Here is a 26,278-nt window from a genome sequence, read left to right as displayed (position 1 = left end):
TAGATTTATTATAGGAAATCTGATTATAAGTCTCTCTCTCTGGCTGTAAGTCTCAAAACTTGAGATGCTTTTTTTAAAATGAGGTTTGTGGCCCCCCTTTTAGAAGTTGAAAGTTAGCAGATCCGAAATGGGGAATCTACATTATAAATGATATCCCAGGAGATTCTGATGACAAGTTTTCCATATTCCACACTTTGAGACATTGCTAGAGTCCATAGATTATTCTGTATCACTGCTGAGTTCTGTTCCTTTTCCATCTTGGCTTTATAATCCATCCTTCTTCCTCCATCCAAACTGAGAAGTTTGGTTTTTCTCTTTGTTATTTGTGATTTTTAGAAACTGAGCTAAACACAAGCCCTAGACTAGTGCCTCAATCTTTTTTGCATTTCATGTTCTCCTGAGGGATATGAATAAGATAAGTAACAGCACATCACTCAGGTAATAATTAAAATAACAGTGGTGGATTGAAAGAACATACCCCCCAGGGAAGTCCATCAGAATCCTCTAGTACATATATGGTATAAAACAGTCTCCCTCACTTCCCTGTGATTCTGGTCCTTCCCTTCACAATGTCCTCCTCCAACTCCAAGAAGTGCTGCCTCTGTGATATAATTACAATCCTTAGATGTATACCTTGGATATCCATGGCTGTGAGTTTAAAGGAAATCACTTATTTACAAAAATAATAAAGTTTATTTTCAATTAAATTTTGTTATCTAAGCCCAAATGGGAAAAAAAAAAAACAAAAAACAAAAAAAAACTACGCCTTTTTTCTCCTAGTGCTTATTCATCAGAACCAGAACTTTGCAGTGTATTTTTCACGGATAAGATTTTAGGGGACTTATCAGTTCTAATTATTCATTTATCAGTATATTTCAACCATGAGTGATTAGCTACCTTAATTAACTTTAAATATGACCTCCCACTTTTTAACTATTAACTTTTTATTAAAGAATAACGTATACATATTTTTTTAGTTTAACTGTTGAAAGCTGGAAAACTTTTACCTATTTTTTTCTTGGTCTAAAACTATTTGTGAAATACACAAAACTCCTAATACATTTTTTTAAAGGCCAAGTTCTCTCTGTCTAGGTTATTGTGTGTTTAATGAGTCCTTTTCAGCTATTTCAAGCTTGTTTAAATATAGGTACAAATGACTTCCAGTCAAGAAGGTAAAGTCAGTGTTGGTCTGTTTTGAAACCTCTCTGCTCTCTGTCGTTTTCAAGTCCATAGATACAAGTAAAATATGGGAGCTATATTAGACTAAAAATATGTAGCTATATTAGAAACAAGATTTTAAAAGTCTGGAGTCTGGACTAGAAATGGATCATGGCCCCACAGCTGAAGCTGTAGGCCCGAGGAGAATTAAGAGTAAAAAAACCAAAACAAAACGGGGTGGGAGGGGTTGGGGACTGGCATTTCAGTTTCTGTAGGGACACAGGGACCGAATGCATAATAGACAGAGAGGCCAGCAGATCTACTCTGCTAGATTGAAGCAAGGAACTGGACCTTATTGCCCTACCTATGAACAAAGATGGAAAAAAAAATAAACCCTCCAAGCAACTGCCATTGGTTGCGATTAGAAATTATCTACTTGTTCTTGGTAGAATGAAGATGCAAACATAACACTCTAAATAAGAACTGGGAGGCCACTGGTTTTTGATTTAGTGAGCAGAACTGAAATTACTCCATAAGACTGGAAATTTAAGTTGCCAATGAAAGATCTACTTTTGAGATGGACTTTAAGGACCAGATTCAGGCAAGTTTCAAACCATCTGATGAGAAGGGATAAACCTATGGATGGACATAAAAGAAACAACTCCCACGCAAAATGAGCTTTACAAACAAAAAAATTACGGCGTTCAAGACCAAATCTACATCAAGAGATAGTCAAAATGCAAACAAACAAAAAGTTAGCAAAGCAGCAGAATACAAGCCCAGGCAATTGAAAGAAAAGACTTTGAACATGCTTATTTTAAGCTATAACCAATAGCCATAAAACAATGTGAGAAAATGAAATGAAAGCCAGTAATTATGAATTAACAGGTATGAAATAAAAAATTTAAACTTTGGGGAGAAAGTTGTGGAAATAAAAATTCAACATATGTTAAGTAGTATATTGGACATGCTGAATAAAAAAAATGAGTGAATCAGATGACAAAACAAGAAATAACAAGATATAGCATAAAGATAAAGAAATGGGAAATATGAAAGAGAAACTGAGAGCAAGGGTAGATTGAGACGCTCTACCACACATCTCTTTGAAGTTCCTGAATGAGAGGATAGAGATGCAAACAAAGCAGAGGCAATGTTTGAAGAGCTAATGGTAGAGAATCTTCTGGAATTGAAGTTAGACATGAATCCTTGGTTGAAAAATTAATCACTAAGCAGAACAAATGAAGCTGTAGAATTTGAAAGATAAAGAACAGTATCTTAAAAGCTACTAGAGGAAAAAAAAATGCGTTACTTCAAAGGAACAACGATCAAACTTTGACAGCAGACTCTCATCAACAGTAATAATCACAGAAGACAATGGGAAGTAATATCCTCCACATACCAAGAAAAAAAAATAGAGTTCTGTATTCAGCCACTATTCCAGAGAAGGAAAAATAAGCTTATTTTAAGATCTACAAAGAATAAAAGAGCTTATCACCTCAGATCCTTGCCAAAAGAACTACTAAAAGATATGTACATCAATAAGGAGAGAAATATATCCTGGAGGAAGGCGTGGGATGCAAGAAGCTACGGTAAGCAAAGAAATTAGTGAAACATATTATAAATAAAAATTTATAAATACAAAACCCAAATTTTTATGCTTAAAACCAAAGTAATACTAAAATTCTAGGCAGCAATAGCATGAAATTCAGAAGGATGTGTTAGAAGGTGGAAAGGCCACACTAGAGCCCCTGTGTTCAAGAGAAGAGGATCAGGTACTGAAAAACTTGACTTTTTTTTTTTTTTTAAAAACATATCAGTAATCAGAACAAACGTAAACCTATTGGACACAGCTGTTAAAGGCAGAGATTTTGAATTAGATGAATAATACCAAAATCTAGCAAATTCTGTTTTCGGGGGATAAATCTGAAGACAGTGATAGAGAAAGGTAGACAAAGTGATGGAAAAAGTATGTAAGGCAGTATTAATACCAGATGAAGTAGAATTTTAAGTAAAAAGCATTTTTAGAGATAAATGCTCCCAACTGATCATAACAATCAGTTACTAATCAGTAATTAACGATCTTCTCTCTAAGTAAAAGAGAAAATTACAAAGTTACAAGAAAAATAAGTCTACATTTGTGGTGATAGGATTTTTTCCATACACTTCTGCATGAAACTGATCAAATAGACAAAACAATTGTTAAGAATAGAAAACTCAAGTTTTCTTTTTTTTAAGTTTTTTTTTTTTTTTTTAATTAGAGTGAGAGGGTGGAAGAGGAGCAGCTGGAGAGAGAGAGAGATTGAGAGAGAGGGAGAGAGAGAGAGTTTTAAGTAGGCTCCACACTCAGTGTAGAGCCTGACATGGGGCTTGATCTCATGACCCTGGGATCATAACCTGAGCCAAACTAAGATTCAAACACTCAACTGACTGAGCCACCCAGGTGCCCCAAATTTGGTCTTGTAAATAAAGAGCTAACATTGTTTCCACTATATATGCTATATATATTCTTTAACAACACATGGAACACGTATAAAAATTGTCCATGTTATATGCCACAAAAAGTCTTTAAAACAAACTTACTAGTCATATGGGCTACATTTCTTTGGTCTCTATTGCTTTAAAATTACAAATCAACAATAAAAACTTTTTTAAAATCCCATACACCTGTAAAATGAAGAAAGATACTTTTACATAGTGCATGGGTAGGAGACAATCACAGTTATAATCATAGTAAAAATTACAAAGAAGTTATCACAAAAACTACACATCAAAACTTAGGTAAGAGGATACAGCTAAAGTGGTCCTTAGAAGGAAATTTTTTATATTATATAAAATGAAAGTAAATGAGGCTAATAAAAAAACAACAGGATAAACAAGAAAGGAATAAAGATAAAAGCAAAATTTATAGAATAGAAAACAACAAAAAATAGGGATAAAAAAGGAAAAATAGGGGAAAAAAAGCAAAATTAAAAGCTGATTTAACAACAAAACACAACTACTGAAATAGATAAAATAAGGCAGACTATTTTTTTTTAAGGGGGAAAGGCACAGGTAAATGATAGAAATTTAAAGGTAGTTATAACTATATGATACATTAGAGATCTTTAAAATGTATAAGGCAGTCAGTCATATGAACAGTGAATAAGTTTGAATGCTGACATGAGATAAGTACTGATTTTTTTCTGTGAGTATGTAAATTATCAAAATTGACTCACGAACAGGAAACCTCAATAGAACAGTAAGTGTTACACATTGAATTCAGTAGTTTAAAATCTAATCCAATGAAGGTAAGAAACCAGATGGATTTATAGGTGAGTTTTACCAAATGTTCAAGGAACAAATGAACTCTATTATTCTAGCTATTCCCCAAAACAGAGAAAGAAGCAATATTACAATGTCAATATTAAGTTTATAACCTTGGAAAATAATTTTCTGTGTTTATGAAGGAAAAATAATCATAATTTATATGTTAAAGTTTGATTGATCTTGAACAAATATTGGCTGTGCTAACAAACCCAACATTCATAAGTAAGTAGTATATATTACTTTGATTCCTATTTTGGAGGGGGACAAAGACTTTTTTTTAAGTTTATTTATTTTGAGAGAAGCAGAGTGTGAGTGGGGGAGGGGCAGAGAAAGAGGGAGAATTTCAAGTAGGCTCCATGCTGTCAGCACAGAGCCCACACAGGAAACGGAGAACATGACTTGAGCCAAAATCAAGAGTAGGATGCTTAACCGGCTGAGCTACCCAGATACCCCGATTCCTATTCTATTTTTATTATTATTATTATTTTAAGTTTATCTTAAAATAAAGTTTATCTTTTGAGAGAGGGCATGAGTAGGGTAGTGACAGAGAGAGAGAACCCAAGGCAGGCTCCCCACTGTCAGCACACAGCCCAATGGGGGGCTAGAACTCTCAAACTCTGAGATCATGACCTAAGCTGAAATCAAGAATCGGATGCTTAACCGATTGAACCACTGAGGTGCTCCCTGCCCCATTCCTATTTTAAAAGAAAGATTTAACGGTCAGATGTTTTGGGGCAAATGATATATGTTGTGGGATTTACAGTATTGATTTTAGATGTGAAATATTATAATGCCTTATAAAGTTGGGGCATTGTTTTATCAACCATTTTCTCAAACATAATAATGTTTCTCAAAACCAAAAAGTGCATGTATATATATTTATAGGGAGGAAAATAAAACAGGCATCTTTTCACACCTTTCATTTCAGAAATTTGGTTAGTATGTTGAATTTTGGAATTTGACTTGGGGTGAGGATCTTGGGACTGTACTTTTGTGATTTCTTATCCTTTAACAGCTGTAGTAATGTTTGATATATGCAGACCTAACAGTTATTTTAAAAGTTTATTTTAAAGGAGGGCTTTCAAAATCTTTTGTCTTTGCCATTATTCACAGGACCTTGTTATGCTGATGGGTGTCATTGCTAGGCTTAAGAGATAAGAAAGAAAGAAAAAAAAAAAGGAAAAGTGATGTTATTATTGCCCACCCATGTTCTAGTAACAATGTATTATCAAATGCAGATAATGAATGTCTTACTCTGAGTTTAGCTACTACTCTTAATTTCTTGTCAAATTAACTTTTCTTTCTCTTATTTACCTAGTAGAAAATTAAAACTTCAAACCTCAGTACTATGAAAGGGAAGATTTGAGAGGTCAGTTACACTTAGGTTCCTTCTCGGTAAACCTTATTGAAACACGTCATTGTTTTAGACATTAGGTATATAATGGTAAGCAAAAATGGATGTGATTACTATGCTCATGGAGCTTACAATTTAGTGGCAGAGACATGTTAGCCAAATAGTTATACAAACTAATATATGATTGAAAGATGAAGGAGCGGTTCATATAGCTACGTCCATACAGATGGTCCCCGATTTATAATGGTTCACCTAGGATTTTTCGACTTTACAATGATGCAAAAGCAATATGCAATTGCAATATTGCAATATGCAATAAGCAGTATGCATTCAGTAGAAAGCATTCGAATTTTGAATTTTGACCTATTTCTGGGCTGGCATTATTTGGTAAGATACTCTTAAAATGCTGGGAAGCAGCAGTGAGCAGCAGCTCCAGTGAGCCACGTGGTGTCAAGGATCTCAGGGATAAACAACCAATGCACTCACAACCATTCTGTTCTATGCATAGAACCATTTTCACTTTCAGTACAGTATTCAATAAGTTGCATGAGATATTAAGTACTTTATGATGAAGAAGGCTTTGTTCTTGGTGATTTTTTCCAACTGTGGGCTAACACAAATGTTCTGAGCATGTTTAAGGTAGGCTTAGCTAAGCTATAATGTTTAATAGGTTAGGTGTGTTAAATGCATTTTCTTATTTATTTATTTATTTATTTGTTTATTTATTTATTTATTTAGAGGACGCAAGTGAGTGAGTGGCAGAGAGAATCTCACGAGGGGCAGAGAGAGAGAGAGAGAAGCAGGGCTCACCCAAAGTGGGACTCGTGCTCACCCGATACAGGGCTCGTGCTCATCCGATGCAGGACTCGAACTCACAAACTGTGAGATCATGAACTGAGCCGAAGTCAGATGCTTAACCAACTGAGCCACCCAGGAACCCCTAAGTGCATTTTCAATTTAAGATATTTTCAACTTAAAATGGGTTTATCTGTACATAACAATCAAGAAGTCGAAACATTAATTTTTATAAGAGGCTGAGAGATTCTACACTATCAAGATAAAAATATTAAAATCTCTTTTAGACTGTAATTTCCATCACTGCAGACCAGTTTGAAGTTTCCATTAGGTTGACAATCTACTTATTTCTCGTTGTTAGTTTGCCCATGTTGTAGATTAGGTATAGTTATATAAACTGACTAAATTGCATCCTATTGGCAAAGCACACTAAGTTTTTTGGTTCATTTATTTTGAGAGAGAGAGCATGTGTGCACATGCGAGTAGGGGAGGGGCAGAGACAGAGGTAGAGAGAATCCCAAGCTGGCTCCATGCTCAGCACAGCGCCCGAAGAGGGGCTTCATCTCACAAGTGTGAGATCATGACCTGCACTGAAATCAAGAATTGGATTGGATGTTTAACCGAATGAACCACCTAAGGCGCTCCAGAGCACACTATTTTTAAGTTGACTGTGTGGTAGCTAAAGGATTCTGAGTTAACTAGAATAGAGCTGAAGTAAAGCTTGAGATAATTACTGTTCTTTATCAAGTTTTTCTTAGTAGCAAAAGAGGACCAGAACAACAGAAGTTAATGCTTGCATAGATAATGAAAGAGGGGATAGGTGAGTGAACTTTTCATGGAAGCAGTTTATCAGCTACATTTTCATACTGAGATGAATATAGTAAGAGTTTACAGTTCTTCCAACAGGACTACTTACTACATAATATAAGCAAGCTCCTTTTGGTGGCATTTGATATTTGGATGGTTGGAAGCTGTTTTATCGTTCACTTCTCTTGCTGGCAAACTTCCTAAAAGGAACAGCAATCTTTCTGCTATTATAAAACTGTTGTTTTTGCCTTTCACTACTTACATATTTAATTTCTAAAAAAATGTCTGCTCATTGGTATATTTTTCTTTTCCCTTTTTTCTTGAAATACCATAGTGTTTTACTTTAGGGACTGGTTTCTGCCCTTTGATAGAGTTCTTATTGGTTTCTAATCTCTTAGGATCACAATCTTCCTGCTCACCTGTAATGACTAAGGTTGCTTTTTCATAATTCATATGAATAGTTAGGAAAACATCTTTTTAGCCTTATGCTTAGAAAAATGCAGCTATTTCTCTTTGAGGATCAAACTGAACATAAGTATTATCTTTAAATGCTGTTCGGTATGCAAAACTGAACTTGCCCTTAAAAAAGTTACACCATCTAGTGTGGACTGAAATTAATCCTACATTTTGTAGGAATTGAAATGGGTAGTATAAGTGGCTACATTGAGTAAGTATTAAATCTCTTATTTATCATGTCATTTGTACTAAGTGTTTAAAATAGATGGTTAATGAATTGGCACTGATGGGTTATTTTTTGTTTCTTTAATAGGAACATGAATCTGAAGGTGGAAGAACACCTTTGATGAAAGCTGCAAGAGCTGGTCATTTGTGCACTGTGCAGTTTCTTATTAGCAAAGGTAAGGAAAATATAAGTCATCATTTGTAAGAAGCTGTGATTTCTGGGGAAAAAAATCCTTAACTGTTTGTTTGTTTATTTATTTATTTTTATTTATGTGAAAGCGACTTTTCCTACAGTACAAGCATTGTATTCTAGTCTTTTTAGAAAATACTTTTTTAAGTTTATTTTTTGAGAGAGAGAATGCACAAGTGGGGAGGGGCAGAGAGAGAGAGGGAGAAAGAGAAAAACCCAAGCAAGCTCCGCGCTGTCAGTGCAGAGCCTGGTGCGGGGCTTGAACCCACAACTGTGAGATCATGAGCTGAGCCGAAATCAAGAGCCGGACGCTTAACCGACTGAGCCAAGCAGGAACCTCGTATTATCACCTTTTCTTGCTGTTTTTTATTTAGTAAGTGTAGAGTTCATGAGGTACTTATTGGGATTTTTCTTTATTAAATTTGAGTTTGAAGTTCATCAACCAAGTAGCATATTATTGCTCCCAAAAGTTGGAAAAGCCAAATATAAAATATCTAGCTATATTTAGTAGAGTATTGTTCAACACTTAATGATAAGGAAGTTTTGCTGGAAGGTTGGGTGGGGAGGGGTGGAAGAAAGGCCACTACTATTGTTTACCATACACTTGAATTAACCAAGTATGCAAGGCTGTTATTTATTAATTTTATATTCCTCTAGAGATTATATTATTAAAATATATTCAAGCAAAGAAGTTCAAATGATGAGTGAAAAGGTAGTTCAAGACTGTTTATTATGAAAAAGTGAAACACTGCTAAAGCCATGTTAGGTTGAACCATATAAAACTGTCGTTTTATATATCAAAAATGGTAATATCAGCCATTTCATTTGGTTCAGCCTAACTCTGTGTATAGTGTTAGAGGTACTCTGGCATCTGATGAAAGATCCTGGGGTAGGATGCTAAAATTCAAGGAAGGTCTGCTCAGGTGATGTTATATTTTGTGAAATAAAAATTTTAGATAAAAATAAAAATTTGATATCTACATTCCAGCAAAACTTGGGACATTTTGTGTTATTTAGAAAGCAGTATAAAATTTTATCATTTTAAATATACTTTTCTTCTTTAATTGGATACAACTAGGTTTGTTTTCTTTTTATTTATTAAAAAAAATTTTTTTTACATTTATTTATTTTTGAGAGACAAAGAGACAGAGCACAAGCGGGAGATGGGCAGAGAGAGAGGGAGACACAGAATCCGAAGCAGGCTTCAGTCTCTGAGCTGTCAGCACACAGCCCGATGCAGGGCTCGAACCCATAAACCGTGAGATCATGACCTGAGCCAAAGTCAGATGCTTAACTGACTGAGCCACCCAGGCGCCCCATCTTTTCTTTTTATTTAAAAAAAATGTTTTTAAGGTTTATTTATTTCTGAGAAAGAGAGAAAGAGAGATAGAGCACGAGCTGGGGAGGGGCAGAAAGGGAGACACAGAATCCGAAGCAGGCTTCACGGTCTGAGCTGTCAGCACAGAGCCCAATGTGGGGCTGGAACTCGTGAACTTCAAGAGCATGACCTGAGCTGAAGTCAGTTGCTTAACTGACTGAGCCACCCAGGCTCCCCTAGGTTTATTTTCTTAATGTCACATTTTTGTTATCAAATAAAGCATATCTTTACGCAATGTTATAACATAGTCTGTAAAAGCAATTTACCTCAAACATACTGAAGTAATAATAAACAAATGGGTAACCTTTGGAATTCTCGCATGCGCCTTTACTGAGGAAGTTATCTAATCATACCCTGTGACAACTCTGCTAAGCATGTAATTAGGCTTGTCAGGAGGAAGAACACATTGATTATAGCCTTTCTAGGTTATAGTAGCTGCTAACCAATCCTACCATCTAAATTTATTATTATTAACAACCTTAAAACTAATTTCACATTGCTAATGTAAGAATGTTTATTGGTGTGTCTTGCCCTTCCCAAAAGGTACTTTTATGTGAGTTAGGATTAGGTTCAACTGGATATTTCTGAAAATTAAATAAATTAATTCTAGCAGTGGGGCACCTGAGTGGCTCAGTCGGTTAAGTGTCCAACTTTGGCTCAGGTCATGATCTCACAGTTCGTGAGTCCGAGCCCTGTGTCAGGCTCTGTGCTGACAGCTCAGAGCCTGGAGCCCGCTTCAGATTCTGTGTCTAAGAAAAGATTTTGCATTTAGACTTTCTTCAGGTCATGTTGAACAACGCTTCTGAACAACTTACTAAATAGCCTTTCAGATAACATTTTTGGATATTGTCTTCTCTCCATATCCAGGTCCTTCTGACTATTAAATTATACAATATGAAGAATTATATGTCTCTTAAATATTATTTTTAAATAATCTGTTTTCTCTACTTTGAGACCTGGCTATATTGCCACGTTCTACAAGTACGTAAAAAGTGTCTTTGAAACATTTTGAGAGTGACATAATATTTGAGGCTTTCATTAACCTGTATATATTTATTAATCTTAGTCTTCTAGATTTTCCATTTTAAAAGTGATATTGAATAAACCAACTACAGCTACGTGCAACATTGTGGATGAATCTCACAAATATTAAATTGGGCAGGGGCGCCTGGGTGGCTCAGTCGGTTGAGCATCCGACTTCAGCTCAGGTCACGATCTCACGGTCCGTGAGTTCGAGCCCCGTGTCGGGCTCTGGGCTGATGGCTCGGAGCCTGGAGCCTGCTTCCGATTCTGTGTCTCCCTCTCTCTCTGCCCCTCCCCCGTTCATGCTCTGTCTCTCTCTGTCTCAAAAATAAATAAATGTTAAAAAAAAAAAGAAAATTAATTAAATTGGGCAAAAGAAGCCAGACACAAAAGAGTACACTGTATGATTTCATTCATATAAAGTTCAAAAACTAATACCAGTTTGGCAGTCAGGATAGTAGTACCATTGGAGGGGTGGGTAGTGACTGAAAGAGGGCACAAGGTGTGGGACTTCTGGTATGTGGATAGCGTTCTGTTTCTTTATCTGGGTGCTGGTTACACAGGTGTGTTCACTTTGTAAAAATTTTTCAACTGTACACTTAGGATTTGTTTGCTTTTTTTTTAATTTATGTCATACTTCAAAAAAACTCTAAAGTGATATTATTATCTGCAAACTTGACTTGATTCCAGCTTTCTCTAATTTTGCTGTTGATTTTCTTTGAAGGTGCCAATGTGAATAGGGCTACAGCCAATAATGACCATACGGTAGTGTCACTGGCTTGTGCAGGAGGTCATCTGGCAGTTGTTGAGCTACTGTTGGCTCATGGAGCTGACCCTACTCATCGACTCAAGGTATTCTACTTAAAAATAAGTAAATAAATAGTTTTTATTAAAAGATAATGAAACTATGCTTGCCTCATCTCGGTGCTTAATATTCATTACTGTTTATAAATGAATGTTGGTTGTAGGCAGGTTGCCAAGAAACTAAATGTCTATAGCAGTCATAAGCAGAAATTTGCAGATAATTAACTAATAGCATCAATTTTTCTCAGGATGGCTCTACAATGCTCATTGAAGCTGCAAAAGGTGGCCATACAAATGTTGTTTCTTATCTGTTGGATTATCCGAACAATGTTCTGTCAGTTCCTACTACAGATGTGTCTCAGCTCACCTCACCTTCTCAAGATCAATCTCAGGTAAAGTAGAACAGAGTTGATTTATAAATATAGGGTCTTTAAATCGATTGGGAGTTTTTGTTTAAAATTACTTTTAGGGGTGCCTGGCTGGCTTAGTCAGAAGAGCACACAACTCTTGATCTCAGGGTGGTTAGTTCAAGCCCCACGTTGGGTATAGAGATTACTTAAATAAATAAACTTAAAAATTAAATAAATAAATAAATAAAATTAGGTTTAAAACAATTTTTTTTTTTTTTTTAATTTTAGAAAAAGAATGTGAGCTGGGGAGAGGGACAGAGGGAGAGAGAGAATCTTAGGCAGGTTTCATGCCAGTAAGGAACCTGATGTGAGGCTTGATCACATAACCCTGGTAACATGACCTGAGCCAAAATCAAGAGGTGGACACTCAACTGATTGAGTCACCCAGGCACCCCAAAATAAAATTAGTTTTAAGCAAAATGGATTTGTTTCTCTTTTCTATTACTTATTGAGATAAACATGATCCCAAATCTTTAAGGTTTATTTTCTTCAAAAGTACATGAAAATTTCTTATTATCTTACTGAAAAAAAAATCCTTTTTACAAAACACTTAATACCAAATATAAATACAAATTTTCCAAGTTGTCATCATACTGTAGGGTTGTTTTTAATAAATACCTTAAGCATAATCTTGAACCAAGAGATAACTTCTTCCTGAGTACCTCCCAATACAGTATTAATTATTGTAGAGATAGCTACTTTTGTCAACCAGGGTATAGTTAACTAGGATATATGCATCAGAAATTCATTAAAGTAATTTATAAGCCTACCTAAAAATATGGAGAGACTGTAGAGTGTACTAAGTATACAAAGTTCAGTGAAATCTTAAGTTTTTTTCCACAATGTTACCCTGAGAACTGCTAAAATACCACAATTTGGCAACTATGTTGGCTTTTCTTTTTTTTGACCCATACAGAATTTGAACAAGGGTAAATTGGCCAGTTAATATGTGACTTGTACTCTTAACTATAATCAGAACCAACAAGGCCCCAATAAGGCTTTCTCTCTAACAAGAGAGTAATACTAATTCTCTTTAGCTTAAATCATTCACGGCTTATAGATTGCCGGAGCTTGTCCAATTCACTATTCACTATTCTCGAAATTATTCTTTGGTGAGGCTTGCTTGGTGGCATATAAATAAAATCTAAATTTCCATTTCATTTAAGGGCCTCCTTTTTATTCTTTGGTCTGAGATGGTATTTTTTCTGAGTTAATTTTTTAGGTTCCACGTGTACCAATGCATACACTTGCCATGGTTGTACCTCCCCAGGAACCTGATAGAACGTCACAGGAGAACTCTCCTGCCCTTTTAGGAGTACAAAAAGGTTAGTTATTGAATTATTTTCCTTAAAATGGGTATTTCATCACCTAATTAATGAATTCACAAAAGTACTTTAATGGTACACCGTAACTCTGTACCCAGGATTAATTGAATTAGGGATTTCTGACAAATGCTAGTAGTCTTACAGATTATTTATAAATGAAAGAACATAAATACTAAGAAAAATGATTTCTAATTTTCTTGCTAACCTACTGCTAGTTGGAGTTTTCATCTTGCACAGGTGAAAATACTTTAAAAGCATATCAGGCTGTTGATTATATTACAGTAGCAAAAATTTATCAGGCATTCATTTTGCATTTGACAATTCTTTTGTTGAACAACAGTAAAATATGAGGAATGAAAATGTATGTTTGCTGTCTAGTTAAGTCTTAGTAGCACTTTTCAACTCTGGGAGTTAGAAGTTTAAGAATTATATGTAGTTTCTTTCATGTAATGCTGAATATGGTGGGCTTACATCTGTCATGTGAACCTGGACAAATAACTATCAAAAAGTATATAAATGATATCCAAGTGAATATTAAGAAGGAGCATATATTATTTAATGGACTTAAGTTTATGAGCTCTCATATTTTCCTGCTGTCTTCACTTGTAGATAGAAAGTACCTTCACTTGATAATCGTGTAGTTGTCATATCTCTGAAATAAAGTAGGTAATATGTAAGGTATTAAAAACTATGTAAAAACAAATTTATGAGCGTATTTCATTCAATATATAATAACCAATCTTTAGATTTTTGAAATTACAGTGAAGTGTGTAAGTATATGTTAGTACCTCTAATACTATGATTTGAGAAAAGTTGGTTAGAGGTGACTATTATAGCAGCAAACAGAAGCTACTTTTAAATTATGTCAATTTTAGTAATTTAGAGTATTGAGGGCCATGATCAAGGATTAGTTCATTTCTAAACTATTAATTTCAGAGAGCAAATATCTGCAATCTCTCTGACTTAAGGTAGTTGTGGAGTTTTCTATTGGACACTTAGCTATTCAAACTCTTCAAAAAATAAGACTGCTATTTTTTTTTAAGACTGCTTTTTTTAATCTTAACAAATAAAAAACAAATTAAGCATGTACTTGTTAAGGAATCTGAGTATCCTGACTGACAGCCTTTAGTAAAATACTTAAACCTAAATGTCTCTGTTTTTATAATTTTTTGTTTGGCTATACATTGTAGAAGACTATAGTAACTTTGGCTAAAGAAATTCAGTACTAAATAAGAAATGATTAAAAAATACATTAATAACACAGAAGAACAAAAGAATCAAGAAATAAGCTAAGAAGGACATAAAGTGTCAACAGAGAAGAAGTAAAACATTTTAAATTCAGGTTTAATATGTAAGGCAACAGAAACGTTTGGGTAAGGTTTCTTTAAGTTGATGCTCAAGTGAGTAATCATATTTTTTAATTACTGAAAGACCTTCTTTACTGAGTATCTACTTATTTTCTTCACTCTGATGTTTTATTACTTACTGAATAGCATAAAAATGAACTAATTTTTTAATGATCTTTCATTTTACTAAATTATTAGAGAAGGAAAAAATTAACACTTGTATTTAGACCCTTGGGTACTTGATGTTGTCAACTGCCAGTGGCATTGCCAACCTAGTAGTTCTTTACGTAGAGCCAACTGTGATAATCCACTGTATTAAGATGTTATTTTAATATAAATCATGTGCATCGTAGAGTATTATATCACTATGAATTAGGAAAAATTAGTTGGTGTTGTAAACGTACATACTGAAGTATCCAGATAGATAGGAAAACGTTATCTTAAGTTATGGAAGAAATATTATTACTTTTCTCCTCAAAGTGTCTTTTTCTCCTCAAAACTCTGTTATTTCTCTAAAGAAATTTCTTTGAGTGGTGAAATCTCTGTTCACTGCTCGTGTTTTTGTTTCTTCTAAGTCCTTAGACTATCTCTGTGTTGCATGCTTGATTAGGGATGGAGGAAGAGTTCTTACTCTTTAGGACTCTCTTCCTTTCCTAGCAATCATTTTTTAAGTTCTTAGAACATTTCATGTCTTTTTATTATTCATATCTGTATCCTTCTAGAACATATCATGCCCTTAAAACTTAACCAGGTATTTTGGGGCACCTGGGTGACTCAGTGAGTCAAGTGTCCAACTTCTGCTCAGGTCAAGATCTCACAGTTCATGAGTTTGAGCCCCGCGTCAGGCTCTGTGCTGACAGCTCAGAACCTGGAGCCTGCTTAGGATTCTGTGCTTCCCCCTCTCTCTGTTCCTTCCTCCCTCATGCTCTGTCTCTGTCTCTCTCTTTCTCTGTCTCTCAAAATAAACATTAAAAAAAAAAAAAAAGACTTACCCAGGTATTTTTATATATCCTATTCAGATATTCTTTTCTTTCATGATCCATGTGCTTCGTTTGCCTAGGCTCCATCCATCTTGACCCATATTCTCCTTTTTTAGGCAACTAATCTCACTTATCCATGGTCGGTTTTCAAAGGAATCAGCATTCTAGGTGGTATCTGACAGAGGCCTCAAGATCACCTCTATAAACAAAATGTGAAACCAGGTGATAGTGGTATGCTCCGTTTTCTAGCATTATTTAGCTTTACTAACTATAGTTTTGAACGTTCAGTTGGGAAAGGATATGTAAATAATATCAACCTTTTGCCCTTCCAAATCAGTTTTGTAAATAAATTTGTTACTTAAAGCCACTCTTGCATCCAACTTATTTGTTGTAACTGGTTCTCCAGGAATTCTAAAAGGTAGGACTCATAGTTATCTTCTGCAGGTTGTACATCTTAGAACTGATTTGTTGCAAAACACTAAAATGATGTTAGGATAAACAAAACACATCTTTGTGTGTACCTCAGGGCCTCTTGAGGAGTAATTGCTTTTCTCTGGAGTCCAACAACACTTCATGGGATCTTCCTTCAGACTCTGGTCACTCCTGCCTCTTCCCCTCCCCTTGGACTTCAAAGTATAGAAAGAAGGTTGAGTTAATCATACTCCATTCCTGCTGCTTTATTGTCATGGATCCTCTTTTGTTTTATTTATTCTCTTTTCTCCGTCTTCCCATTCCCTTACTTCCCTTGTAGGCAATGACTCTACTGTGTTTGATGTGAGTTCTTTTGTTCTTATAAAATGTTTACTACTTTGTGTGTATTTTTGATTTACATGACTGGTATTGTGCTATAGGTCGTGTTTTGTTTTTTACTTTTCTCACTCAGCACTGTTTTAAAGATCTATCGATGTGTATCCACCTCTAGATTATTTCTACTGGCAACACAGTGCTTCACCCTGTATATTTTTCTTGTTTTACTTCTCCTTTTCCAGTGATGGGTATACCAAATAGCCTCTCATTCCCCACCACCACAGACAATGCTGTGATGAAAGTCATGGTACAGTCCCCTTGTGGGTCTGTGTGAGAATTTCTTTGGGATATAATCAGGAGCAGAATTACCTGTCTGAGGAATGCATAATGTTTATCTGACAAAGTGCCACAAATTTGCTCTCCGGGATGGCTATAGAAGTTTACACTCCCACTAGTAATGCATAAGGGTTCCCATATTATACACTCTCCTTCCCATTTCCATGCCTTCCAACCCTTGACTTAATTCTTACATTTGGATTTGTACATCTTTATCTCCCCTTTTAGACTGTAAGCTCCTCAAGGGCAGGGTTTATGTTGCTCATCTTTGTATGGCTCACTATGCCTTGCTTATACTAGATGCTCATATATTTGTTGAATAAATTAATGGTGCCAGGCTAAGAATTTAGATTATTCTGAAGACAAAAGAAAATTAAGAATTTTTTTAAGAAGAGAGACATTGTAATTAAAGAGGATGTGTAAAAAATTAAGAAGTAGTATACTAGAGTGGTTCAGACAAGATCGAAAAAAATTTGAACATAAACTAAGAAATTAACATGCTGCTTTATATCCCAGAATTGTTTATTAGAGTAGGTAACATGAGAAGTTCTTATTTTTATATCAAATCAGTAAAATCATATAGAAATTATATGTACAGTGAATGAAATTGAGTGTTCCTCTGGAAATTTTACTCCTAATGTTCTCTAGTTTAGCAGATTTCCATGTAATCATGCTTATATGGATTTACATATGCCTGAATTTAATCTTTTAACATATAGCTGTTTACAGTAAAAGGCAGAAAGTTGAACTAATCTTTTAGGATGTTACACAGATGCTCTGTCTTTGGACATGCTTGGTTATCCTTACTGTATTAAAGCTGTATAGCATGCCCTGTTACTTTGGGAAATTCTGAGATAGAAATTTAGGCATAAAGGCAAAATAAGTCTTTTCTAGGCCAGTGGCTTTCATTTTTGACACATTTTGACTGTGACCATAACAGGAAATATTTTATATTGAAACTCAGAACACAATATACATCTGTTTACCCAAATATAAATTCCATTAGATAATATATACTCTACTACACTTGATGTATTGTGTTATTTTCAACTGTATTTCATCAACCTTTTTTTCCATTTAAGACCCAGTTGGGAGTGCTATTTCATTCTAGTAAGATGCTGTGTAGTAATGTAAGAAAGCAAGGGAATTGTGGAACAGCGCTTAAATGTCCTTAGACAAAATCAAGTAAGGAAATATGAAACCAAATCCAGACCCATCTGTATGTCCTATAATTTTCCCTTTGGCCATTATTTTTTATTGCACACTATACTATTTTATACATGAAAATAACTGATGGAATTAAGCTCATTTCAGTAGTAAACTAAATTTTTGTCAAATATATGTCTACCTCATTCCCTTACTGCGCATAAAAGAAAGGCTATGTTTGAAACCGTCTCTGTGTTATGGTTTCTTATTACAGACTCTTAGTTTTATTGATGGTACAAAAGGGAAAGCTGAGGAAGTAGGATAAACACCAGACCAAAGAGTTAGATGTTGGTTTACCTATATTCCTAAATAGTACTTTATGATGTCTCTCACTGCTGCCAGTGAATAGATTTAATTTATTTGTACGTGACAGTGGGAGATGTTTTAAAGAGGTGGAACTCTTATTTTCTGGCATCTTACACAACTGCCTTCCTACCTACTAAAATTTTTGTTGCTAGAAGGATGCTTGTCACATTCTCTTCTTTTCCCAAACACAGAAGGTGTTGCTTTAACTTCTAGGAATAATTAGGTGACATTATTTGTGCTTCACCACCTTGTTTTATTCTTGATTTATAGCTTGAATTAGTGCTCTAATGTGTAGCTATGCAATCCCACTAACTCCATGATTACAGATACTCAGCCATTGGCTATTTTTGGAAGAACTGTTTTTTGTCCATTATTTTCTACCATCGTGTTCTTCCTGCTACATATGTCCTCAGCTTATAGTCTTTATATTCAGTTACATAAGTTACTTTTAGTAATCTTGTACTCTAAACTTCTTGGATTTTATTTGTTAACAAGATAGGGCTTGGGGTGCCTGGGTGGCTCAGTCCGTTAAGTGTCTGACTCTCAGTTTTGGCTCAGGTCATGATTTCATAGTTTCATGAATTCAAGCCCAGCGTTGGGCTCTGTGCCGACAGCACAGAGCCTGCTTGGGACTCTCTCTCTCTCTCTCTCTGCCCCTCCCCCATTTGAACTGTCTCTGTCTCAGTAATAAATGAATAAACTTGAAAAAAAAAAAAGATAGGGCGTATTCCTGTTAGTAAGTATACTAGCGTGTTGTAAATAAAATTAATGAGCATTTAAAGGAATATTCATTCTTTGCAGAGCTACTAAATTGCTGATGTTATTGCATTTATTACACGATTGAAAATTTCTTTGCTGGACTAGCAGATGTCTACATTGCTGTTTGTGGCAGTAAATCTCCTTTTTCTTACCTGTTGATTGTTATTAGGTACTTGGAACAGATAAACCAAACCATGAATTCCTGTAAGATCTTATAGTAGTTATTAAATTATCTCACAAATATAACAGCTTTTGCTCAGGAAGATTAAAGTCTTTACCCATCTCTTAGTTCAGATAAAATTAAATATGGGCAATACATTTTGATGAGGGTTGCTTTCAAAGAATAATTCTCTTAAAATGATTGCCATAATTTCAAAACTGTGGTATCCTGACCCTGTTAAAGTCAATATCTAGGGGGAAAACTGTTAGACTTTTTCATTAATAACATGTTGAAGATGCTTGAGGTATATGCAGTTTTGAGATCTCCGACTCTAGAAGAAAAAAACCAAAAAACAGTTGACGCTCTAATTTTTTTCCCTAGTGGTTTCATTACCCTCTTGTAATTCAGAGTATTTTAACATCAAATGGGTGATGACTTTTTCCTTTGGACTTAAGAATCATTGTGAATACATTGGATGATCTTATTTTTAAAAACCTTAAGTTACTTATATTATTCATATGTTGACTGCAATTCAAAACAGTAAACTATTTTTTACCCAGATCTTTTTTAAAAGCGGCTCTATTGTTGTTTAATTTACATACGTTAAAGGTCCTTCGTTTTAAGTGTACAGTGCAGCGAGTTTTAGTAAATTTATAGAATTTTGTAACCATCACCACCATCTAGTTTTAATCTCTATCATTCTGAGACCTTTCATGCCAGTTTGTAATCAATCTTCCTTCTCACTACTATAACCCCAAGCAACCACTACTTTTCTTTCTGTCTCTATAGATTTGCCTTTTTCTTTATAGATTTGATATAAATGGAATTGCATAATATGTGATCTTTTGTGACTGTCTCCTTTCACTTAGTGTAATGTTTTCAAGGTTCATCCCCCTTATGGAATGTATCAGTAGTTTGTTCCTTTCTATTGCTGAATAGTCCCAATTCTTCCTAAACAGGAGAATTAAGCCTTGAGTATGCCTCAGAGTAGTTACTGTATATATTTTTTTCCATTTTATGTCCCAATGTTAGGATTGTTAATATTGATAATTATTTTGTAATGAGGGGAGTAACTTAAGTGCAATTCAAAATCTTAAAATAACACACATTTACTTCATTTTTAACATATACTGTCAGTATGAGAAATCCTATATGAGAAGCCTGGTTTCTCCTAGGTAATACTCAGTTTCTCTCGTAGACTTTTACATGAAGAGTTTATTTAAACTCAGAATAATTGTCCTTTGTGACTTAAGTTTAATATAGTTTTCAGGTAAAGAAATGCTAAAGACTTATTAGTGGAAAATTTTAGGATAGGTCCTGAAAAAACTGATTTCATGCTGTATTTTAATGTAACAAGACAAAGGTTTTGGCCACTTGAAAAATACTTTTCACTACTTTGATTTATAAGTTACAGTTTCCTGTAGTAACCTTTACTTGCACAGTTAATATTGTGAAGAAACAATTGAAAAGTTAAGCTAATACTGATGATATCCTCAACGCTCTTTTGACACTATTTTAGATTTGACATTCTTTAAAAGTCCAATCTACTAAGCAAAATTTCAAGATTTTTCCTCTTTGATTTCCTTTTTCCCGGACCTGTTTTAATTTCCAGAATCCTCCTATCCTAAAGATTCGATTTTTTAATTAAAAAATTCCCATTTTTTGAATTGGCAACATCCCAGCATGTGCTATGTGAAATAGAGGAGTCTAGTCTTTAATCTGCCTCCCACCGGTGTGAGTCTTTGAACATTCATTTTACAGCCTTAGTTAAAAGGGTTTTGGGAGGGAGGTCCGTGTGTGTGGGAGGGGGAGCTGATTTTTTTTTTTTTTTAGCATGGCACTTTTTCAAACATTTTTCATGTGCTTAGGTACATCCAAGCAGAAGTCCAGTTCCCTGCAGGTAGCAGATCAGGACGTACTGCCACCTTTTCACCCATACCAGCCTTTGGAGTGCATAGTAGAGGAGACTGAAGGCAAGCTGAATGAACTGGGACAAAGAATTAGTGCTATTGAAAAAGCACAGCTTAAGTCACTGGAGTTAATTCAAGGTGAACCTCTGAACAAAGATAAGATAGAAGAACTTAAAAAGAACAGAGAAGAGCAAGTCCAGAAGAAGAAGAAAATACTGAAGGAACTGCAGAAAGTGGAAAGGCAGTTGCAGATGAAAACACAGCAGCAATTTACCAAAGAATACTTGGAAACCAAAGGTCAGAAAGACACAGTATCTCCACAGCAGCAGTGCTCTCATAGCGGAGTCTTCCCAGAAGGGGAAGGAGATGGTAGTCTCCCAGAGGATCACTTTGCAGAGTTACCTCAGGTTGACACACTCTTATTTAAAGATAACGATGTTGATGATGAGCACCAGTCTCCACCATCGGCAGCACAAATTGATTTTGTCCCAGTCCAGCCTTTATCATCTCCACAGTGTAACTTTTCCGGTGACTTAGGTTCTAATGGGACAAGTTCTCTTGAACTTCAGAAAGTATCAGGTAATCATCAGCTTATAGGACAGCCTCAGATTGCTATTACTGGACATGATCAGGGGCTGTTAGTTCAAGAACCAGATGGACTAATGGTTGCAACTCCAGCCCAGACGCTTACCGACACTCTTGATGACCTGATAGCAGGTGGGTTAAGAAATATATCTGTAATAATTTCTCTTTAATCTGTGTGCTCAACTTCTTTACACGACCCTTCAAAGACACCAACCTGGTACTTTTCCATTTTAGACCTATCTTTGCAAAATTACTTATTCCTAGAGGTGTTTTGGAAGTGAATTTAACTAAGCCAGACAGCACTAATGCACAAAAGTGTGTTTTCCCCTCTTCTTTTTCGTTATTTGCAAAGGCACAGAAATAAAATTGACATGATCTTTTATTTTAGAACTTTGGTATCAAAACCACCCTGTGAGGGGAAAAAATCATTAAAAAATTAAATGAAATTTAAAAAAAAAAAAAAAAAGAAAGAAAGAAACCACCCTGTGGGGGCACCTGGGTGACTCAGTTGGTAGAGCATGCAACGCTTGCTTTCCAGATTGTGAGTTTAAGCCCCATGATGGGTGTAGAGACTGCTTTAAACAAATAAGCAAAAACATACCCTTTGTTGTATCTTGGGTAGGAGACCTCTAAATAGAATTTCTTTGTAGACCTTAGAGATATTCACGTAAGATTATACGTTAAATTTTCCTGCTATTGATTTTCATATGTGGAAATCGTAATTCTAAATTACATGGCTTTCTCTTTATTTATAATTATATTAGATCACTTTAATATTTGTAATTAAAAGGGATGTTCAGAGAAAACTACGCATTCCATGTTCTTGTATCTGTGGTCAGAAGATTCAAATTACCCTGAAGTTATCATCAACTGGATGATGATTTGGAGATTGGGATTTTCATATTTACTATCCTGATGAAAGCACACAGACAAAGACACCACACATACACACAGGAAAAGAGAAAAAGAAAGGCCTGATAACCTTAAAGTATATGTTTCTGTTTATTGTTGTGTGGAAAATTACAACTAGATTTGAAATGAGGTGCACAAGTTTACTTTCCCTTTCATTGTCCTTGCAGCAGTGGGAAAACAGTGCAATTAATCATTTACCTTCCTAAAGATGGCTGGTGAATGTATCACCTCCATGAGAGCCCAGTTCAGAAATGCAGCCAGAATGGCTGTTGACAGTGGATGAAGACCAAGAACTAAGATGTAGCTGGAGTGATATTCAAAGGCAGGCCAGTCCTCTGTCTCTTGATTGCAACATTTTTTTCCTTACTGTTGTCTGTTTCCTCTTGTCATATTCTCCTCCCCTCTTCCCATCCCAATTATGCTATCCCAGTTTCCTTTCTTCTTTTGTGAGCTTTTAGCCTTCCTAATCTTTGCTGAATCTTTAAAAATGTGGAATAAGCTTACTTAAATCAGGAATTATATTGGGCTTGTATATGACTTGTAATGGTTATAGAACTGTGATACTGCCTATGAGTTTCCTCTGATACGTAATTAGTATCACTGTGCAGAAGAAGTTTCCTAGAAAGAGAATAAAAATGCTGGGAAAGGTTTTAAGAAGTTGGATTCTTTATTCTTTAATTTGGGTTTTTTATACCTGCAGCCAACAGTCGCTTAACTCAAATGAACTTTATGTCGTTAGTATTGAGAATTGTTATAAATTATGAATAAACTCTTAAGAGTTCATTTATAGTTCTAATTTCTAATCTAATATAAGCAGATATTTGAGTGTCAAGTACAAATATGAATAATAATAATGAAACCAATCATATGGGAATAAAATTTTTAAGACTTAGGATTCTATAAGTAGCATTATAATGTTTGTAATTACATACTCAGTTTGCAGTTATGAAACCCACATTACTGCTCAATCTAGCTTTGTTGTAACTTAGAACCTGTCTTTTTTTTTTTTTTTTTAATAATGTAGAAACAGCTCTAAAAGGAACTTGAAGATATTAACTTTATGGTAGTATTTATGGGTGGTTCTTGTATGGGAGGTGAAATTTTATTTCATTCAACTATTTGTTAAATTGAAATGGTCTTTTATAAAGTTCAAAATATTTGTTTAGAAACACCTTTTATTTATACATGTTAATATAAACTATGAAAATTTAATTTCTGTTAGACATTAGTCTAGTGATAGTTAGCCTATCATTTTGTACGATATTCTTTTATTAACAAGCTTTCACATATAAATCAACCAATAAATACAAAAGTTATCTTCATATAAAAATTTTCCATTTTTATGAAGGTTATCTGTTTTAAAATATATAGCAACAATTAAATTTCCTTTTTCAATATGACAAACTTTCTCACTTAAAGTTAAAAAAAGTTATTAAGTCCCGGTTTCTTTTAATTTTCTTTATTGAAGGTGAAAGAAATCAGACAAGGGTGGATTAGGTGAATACCTAATTCTACGATTGCATGCTATATTAATATATTAATAATAATTATAGATCAGGCCAAAGATGTAATTATTTTTACCCAAATTAAATCTAGTTCTCATCCCTTGTATTTAATAAAGGAGAGAATACTGTATATCTTACAGTTTTACTTTAGAGAATATCCATTAAATAATAGCAATAAATTTTGCTCTTTAAATATAGGAGTATTTTTTTCTTTATTGCTTGTATGGCAAAATATTTTCATGTAAATGAGTTGGTTAGATAAGTAATTTAGTAAGACGGTGACTTGATTGACTTAGTATTTTAGTGTATAGTCTTATATGTGTCATACTTGATATAGTCCCAGACAGAATGTATGTAAACTCTTGATTGGGAGCATGGTTCTTCAGGTCCTTTCCTTGTAAAAATAAGTGTTGGGCTTTTAGAAGTTATCATAATGACAAGTGATTCTCAGTTCAAACGTATAGAACTAAGATTTAGAAATCTAAAATTCAAAATAGCTTTGACAATTGAGCATTTCTAGAGACATCTAGTAAAAATTTTATCATTAATTTATAAAGATCAATTAAAAATCAAGTAATATCAATTTATTCACATTTATTGAGCACTTACCATGTACTAAGCTCTGTGCTCAATGCTTTATATACATTATCTCATGGCTATTTATAATAATCTTATAAAATAGGTCCTTTTCCCACATCTGTTTTTCTGTTGAAAAACTAAGACATATGGATATTAAGTTACTACTAGGTGCCAAGATTTAAACTCAGTTCAGCCATGTTTAAAAACCTTAAGTGTAATATGCATGCATCTGATTCATCTTGAAGTTCTGGATTTATCTTAAAGATATTTGTTATTCCCTTGGACTTCTAAAAAAATGAACAGTTTCCCTTATTTTTATATAAAGATTTTATATATATGTAAGTTTTATATAGTTTTGTGGCTAGCGCATTGTTAGTGTTGTTGGCACCTTAATAGGTTCTCTTAAAACAAATTCTCGTTCAAAAGTATATTGCTTTAAGTAATCTTATAGTATAATCTTAAGAATAAAAAGGTACTTAGGAAATCCTCTTATTTTTGAGAGAATTTGCAATAAAATATCTTTAAATAATTTCTTCTAATGTTAATATTTTACTTATAGGCTTTTATTTATTTGTATATATTTACTAAAGTTACTATTATATAAAACAGATTATGGTAATTTAATTTTCTAAACTCTCACAGCATAGTTTATGTACCCGTAGTATCTGAGATTTTTATATAGTAAAGTTTATTATTATCTTCCATATTGCCTAAAAAACCATGTTAAATTTCATAAAGAATTAAGTAGAATATTGCAGTTAGTTCTTCTATCACCCCATTTTAGGATAGTGCATAAGTTTAATTTGAATTGTATAGTGACTTTTGTGGCAGCAATCTGTATTAGTCATTTTCAGAGACATTTCATTCAGAGGTAGGAAACGTTTTAGGGTTTATGAAAATGTAATAGTCCTGGTGTAATTTTATGTTAATAAAACCTTTATTCCACATGTACCTTTTTAAATCTTGCTACTTTCTAGTTTTCATTACTTTTCGTATGTAATTAATCCTATTAAAGTCACTTTTGTGGAATGTTTCTGATTGTCATTATTGCAAAGAGGAAAAAATGTTTCTAGGATAATATTGTACAAAAATGTATGATAGTTGATACAACAACACATTTTTGGTAATAGAGCTGTTAAATGCACAAAAGTATTTTTTAAAAACCATCTCTGTGAAGAAGTCTTTTTTGTATCACATCTGACATAGTGCTCTAATCAGTTATTTAAAAAATTTAAGTATCTGTTTTTCATAATAACAAAAGGAGATAACATGGATAGACAACATTAATAATGATAAAAAAAAGTAGTTATGTTAGTAAGGTATATGTGGATAATTATGAGACTACTGTTAAAAGCTTATTATTACAGAGAAGCTACATATTACTCTTTAGTGTCTTATTTTCTAGAGCTGTTTTCCAAACGTATCTGCTGTTTTGAGGAGGTATAGCAAAATACTATCTGCTTTTAATTCATTGATGACAAAAATTTTTTTTATTAAACTTTGTTTCCATTGTGCACATTCTTATATGTGAAACAAAAATACATAATAATTATTCCTATTCGTAACCATGATAGAAGCTATAGAAATTCATATGGCCAAGACAATTTTATATATATATTGGTGGGGAGAAGAGCGGGACAGCTCTTGTAGAAATATATCTGAACATCTTAAGTTTGCAAGTTATTTAAGAAGTAGTATACTAAGTCATTTTTTGTT

General features: G+C 34.1%; 1 protein-coding gene across 5 annotated transcripts in view; it reads left to right on the top strand.

Moving 5' to 3' along the window:
- ANKHD1 (ankyrin repeat and KH domain containing 1) overlaps positions 1-26,278 on the top strand; it is a 134,419-nt gene that overhangs the window by 78,959 nt on the left and 29,182 nt on the right. For all 5 annotated transcript variants that reach the window (XM_086702572.1, XM_086702556.1, XM_086702547.1 and 2 more), the window contains 5 exons: positions 8,190-8,277; positions 11,417-11,544; positions 11,745-11,888; positions 13,129-13,231; positions 20,940-21,698. In XM_086702572.1, the coding sequence (XP_086558698.1) occupies positions 8,190-8,277; positions 11,417-11,544; positions 11,745-11,888; positions 13,129-13,231; positions 20,940-21,698 (1,222 nt within the window). The remainder of the gene's footprint in view (positions 1-8,189; positions 8,278-11,416; positions 11,545-11,744; positions 11,889-13,128; positions 13,232-20,939; positions 21,699-26,278) is intronic.

This window comes from Puma concolor, chromosome A1, assembly GCF_028749965.1.
Source record: "Puma concolor isolate L17-30 chromosome A1, mPumCon1.1.hap2, whole genome shotgun sequence".
Classification (NCBI taxonomy): domain Eukaryota; kingdom Metazoa; phylum Chordata; class Mammalia; order Carnivora; family Felidae; genus Puma; species Puma concolor.
Note: the sequence above shows the minus strand (reverse complement) of the source record. Positions and strands in the feature narration are given on the sequence as shown.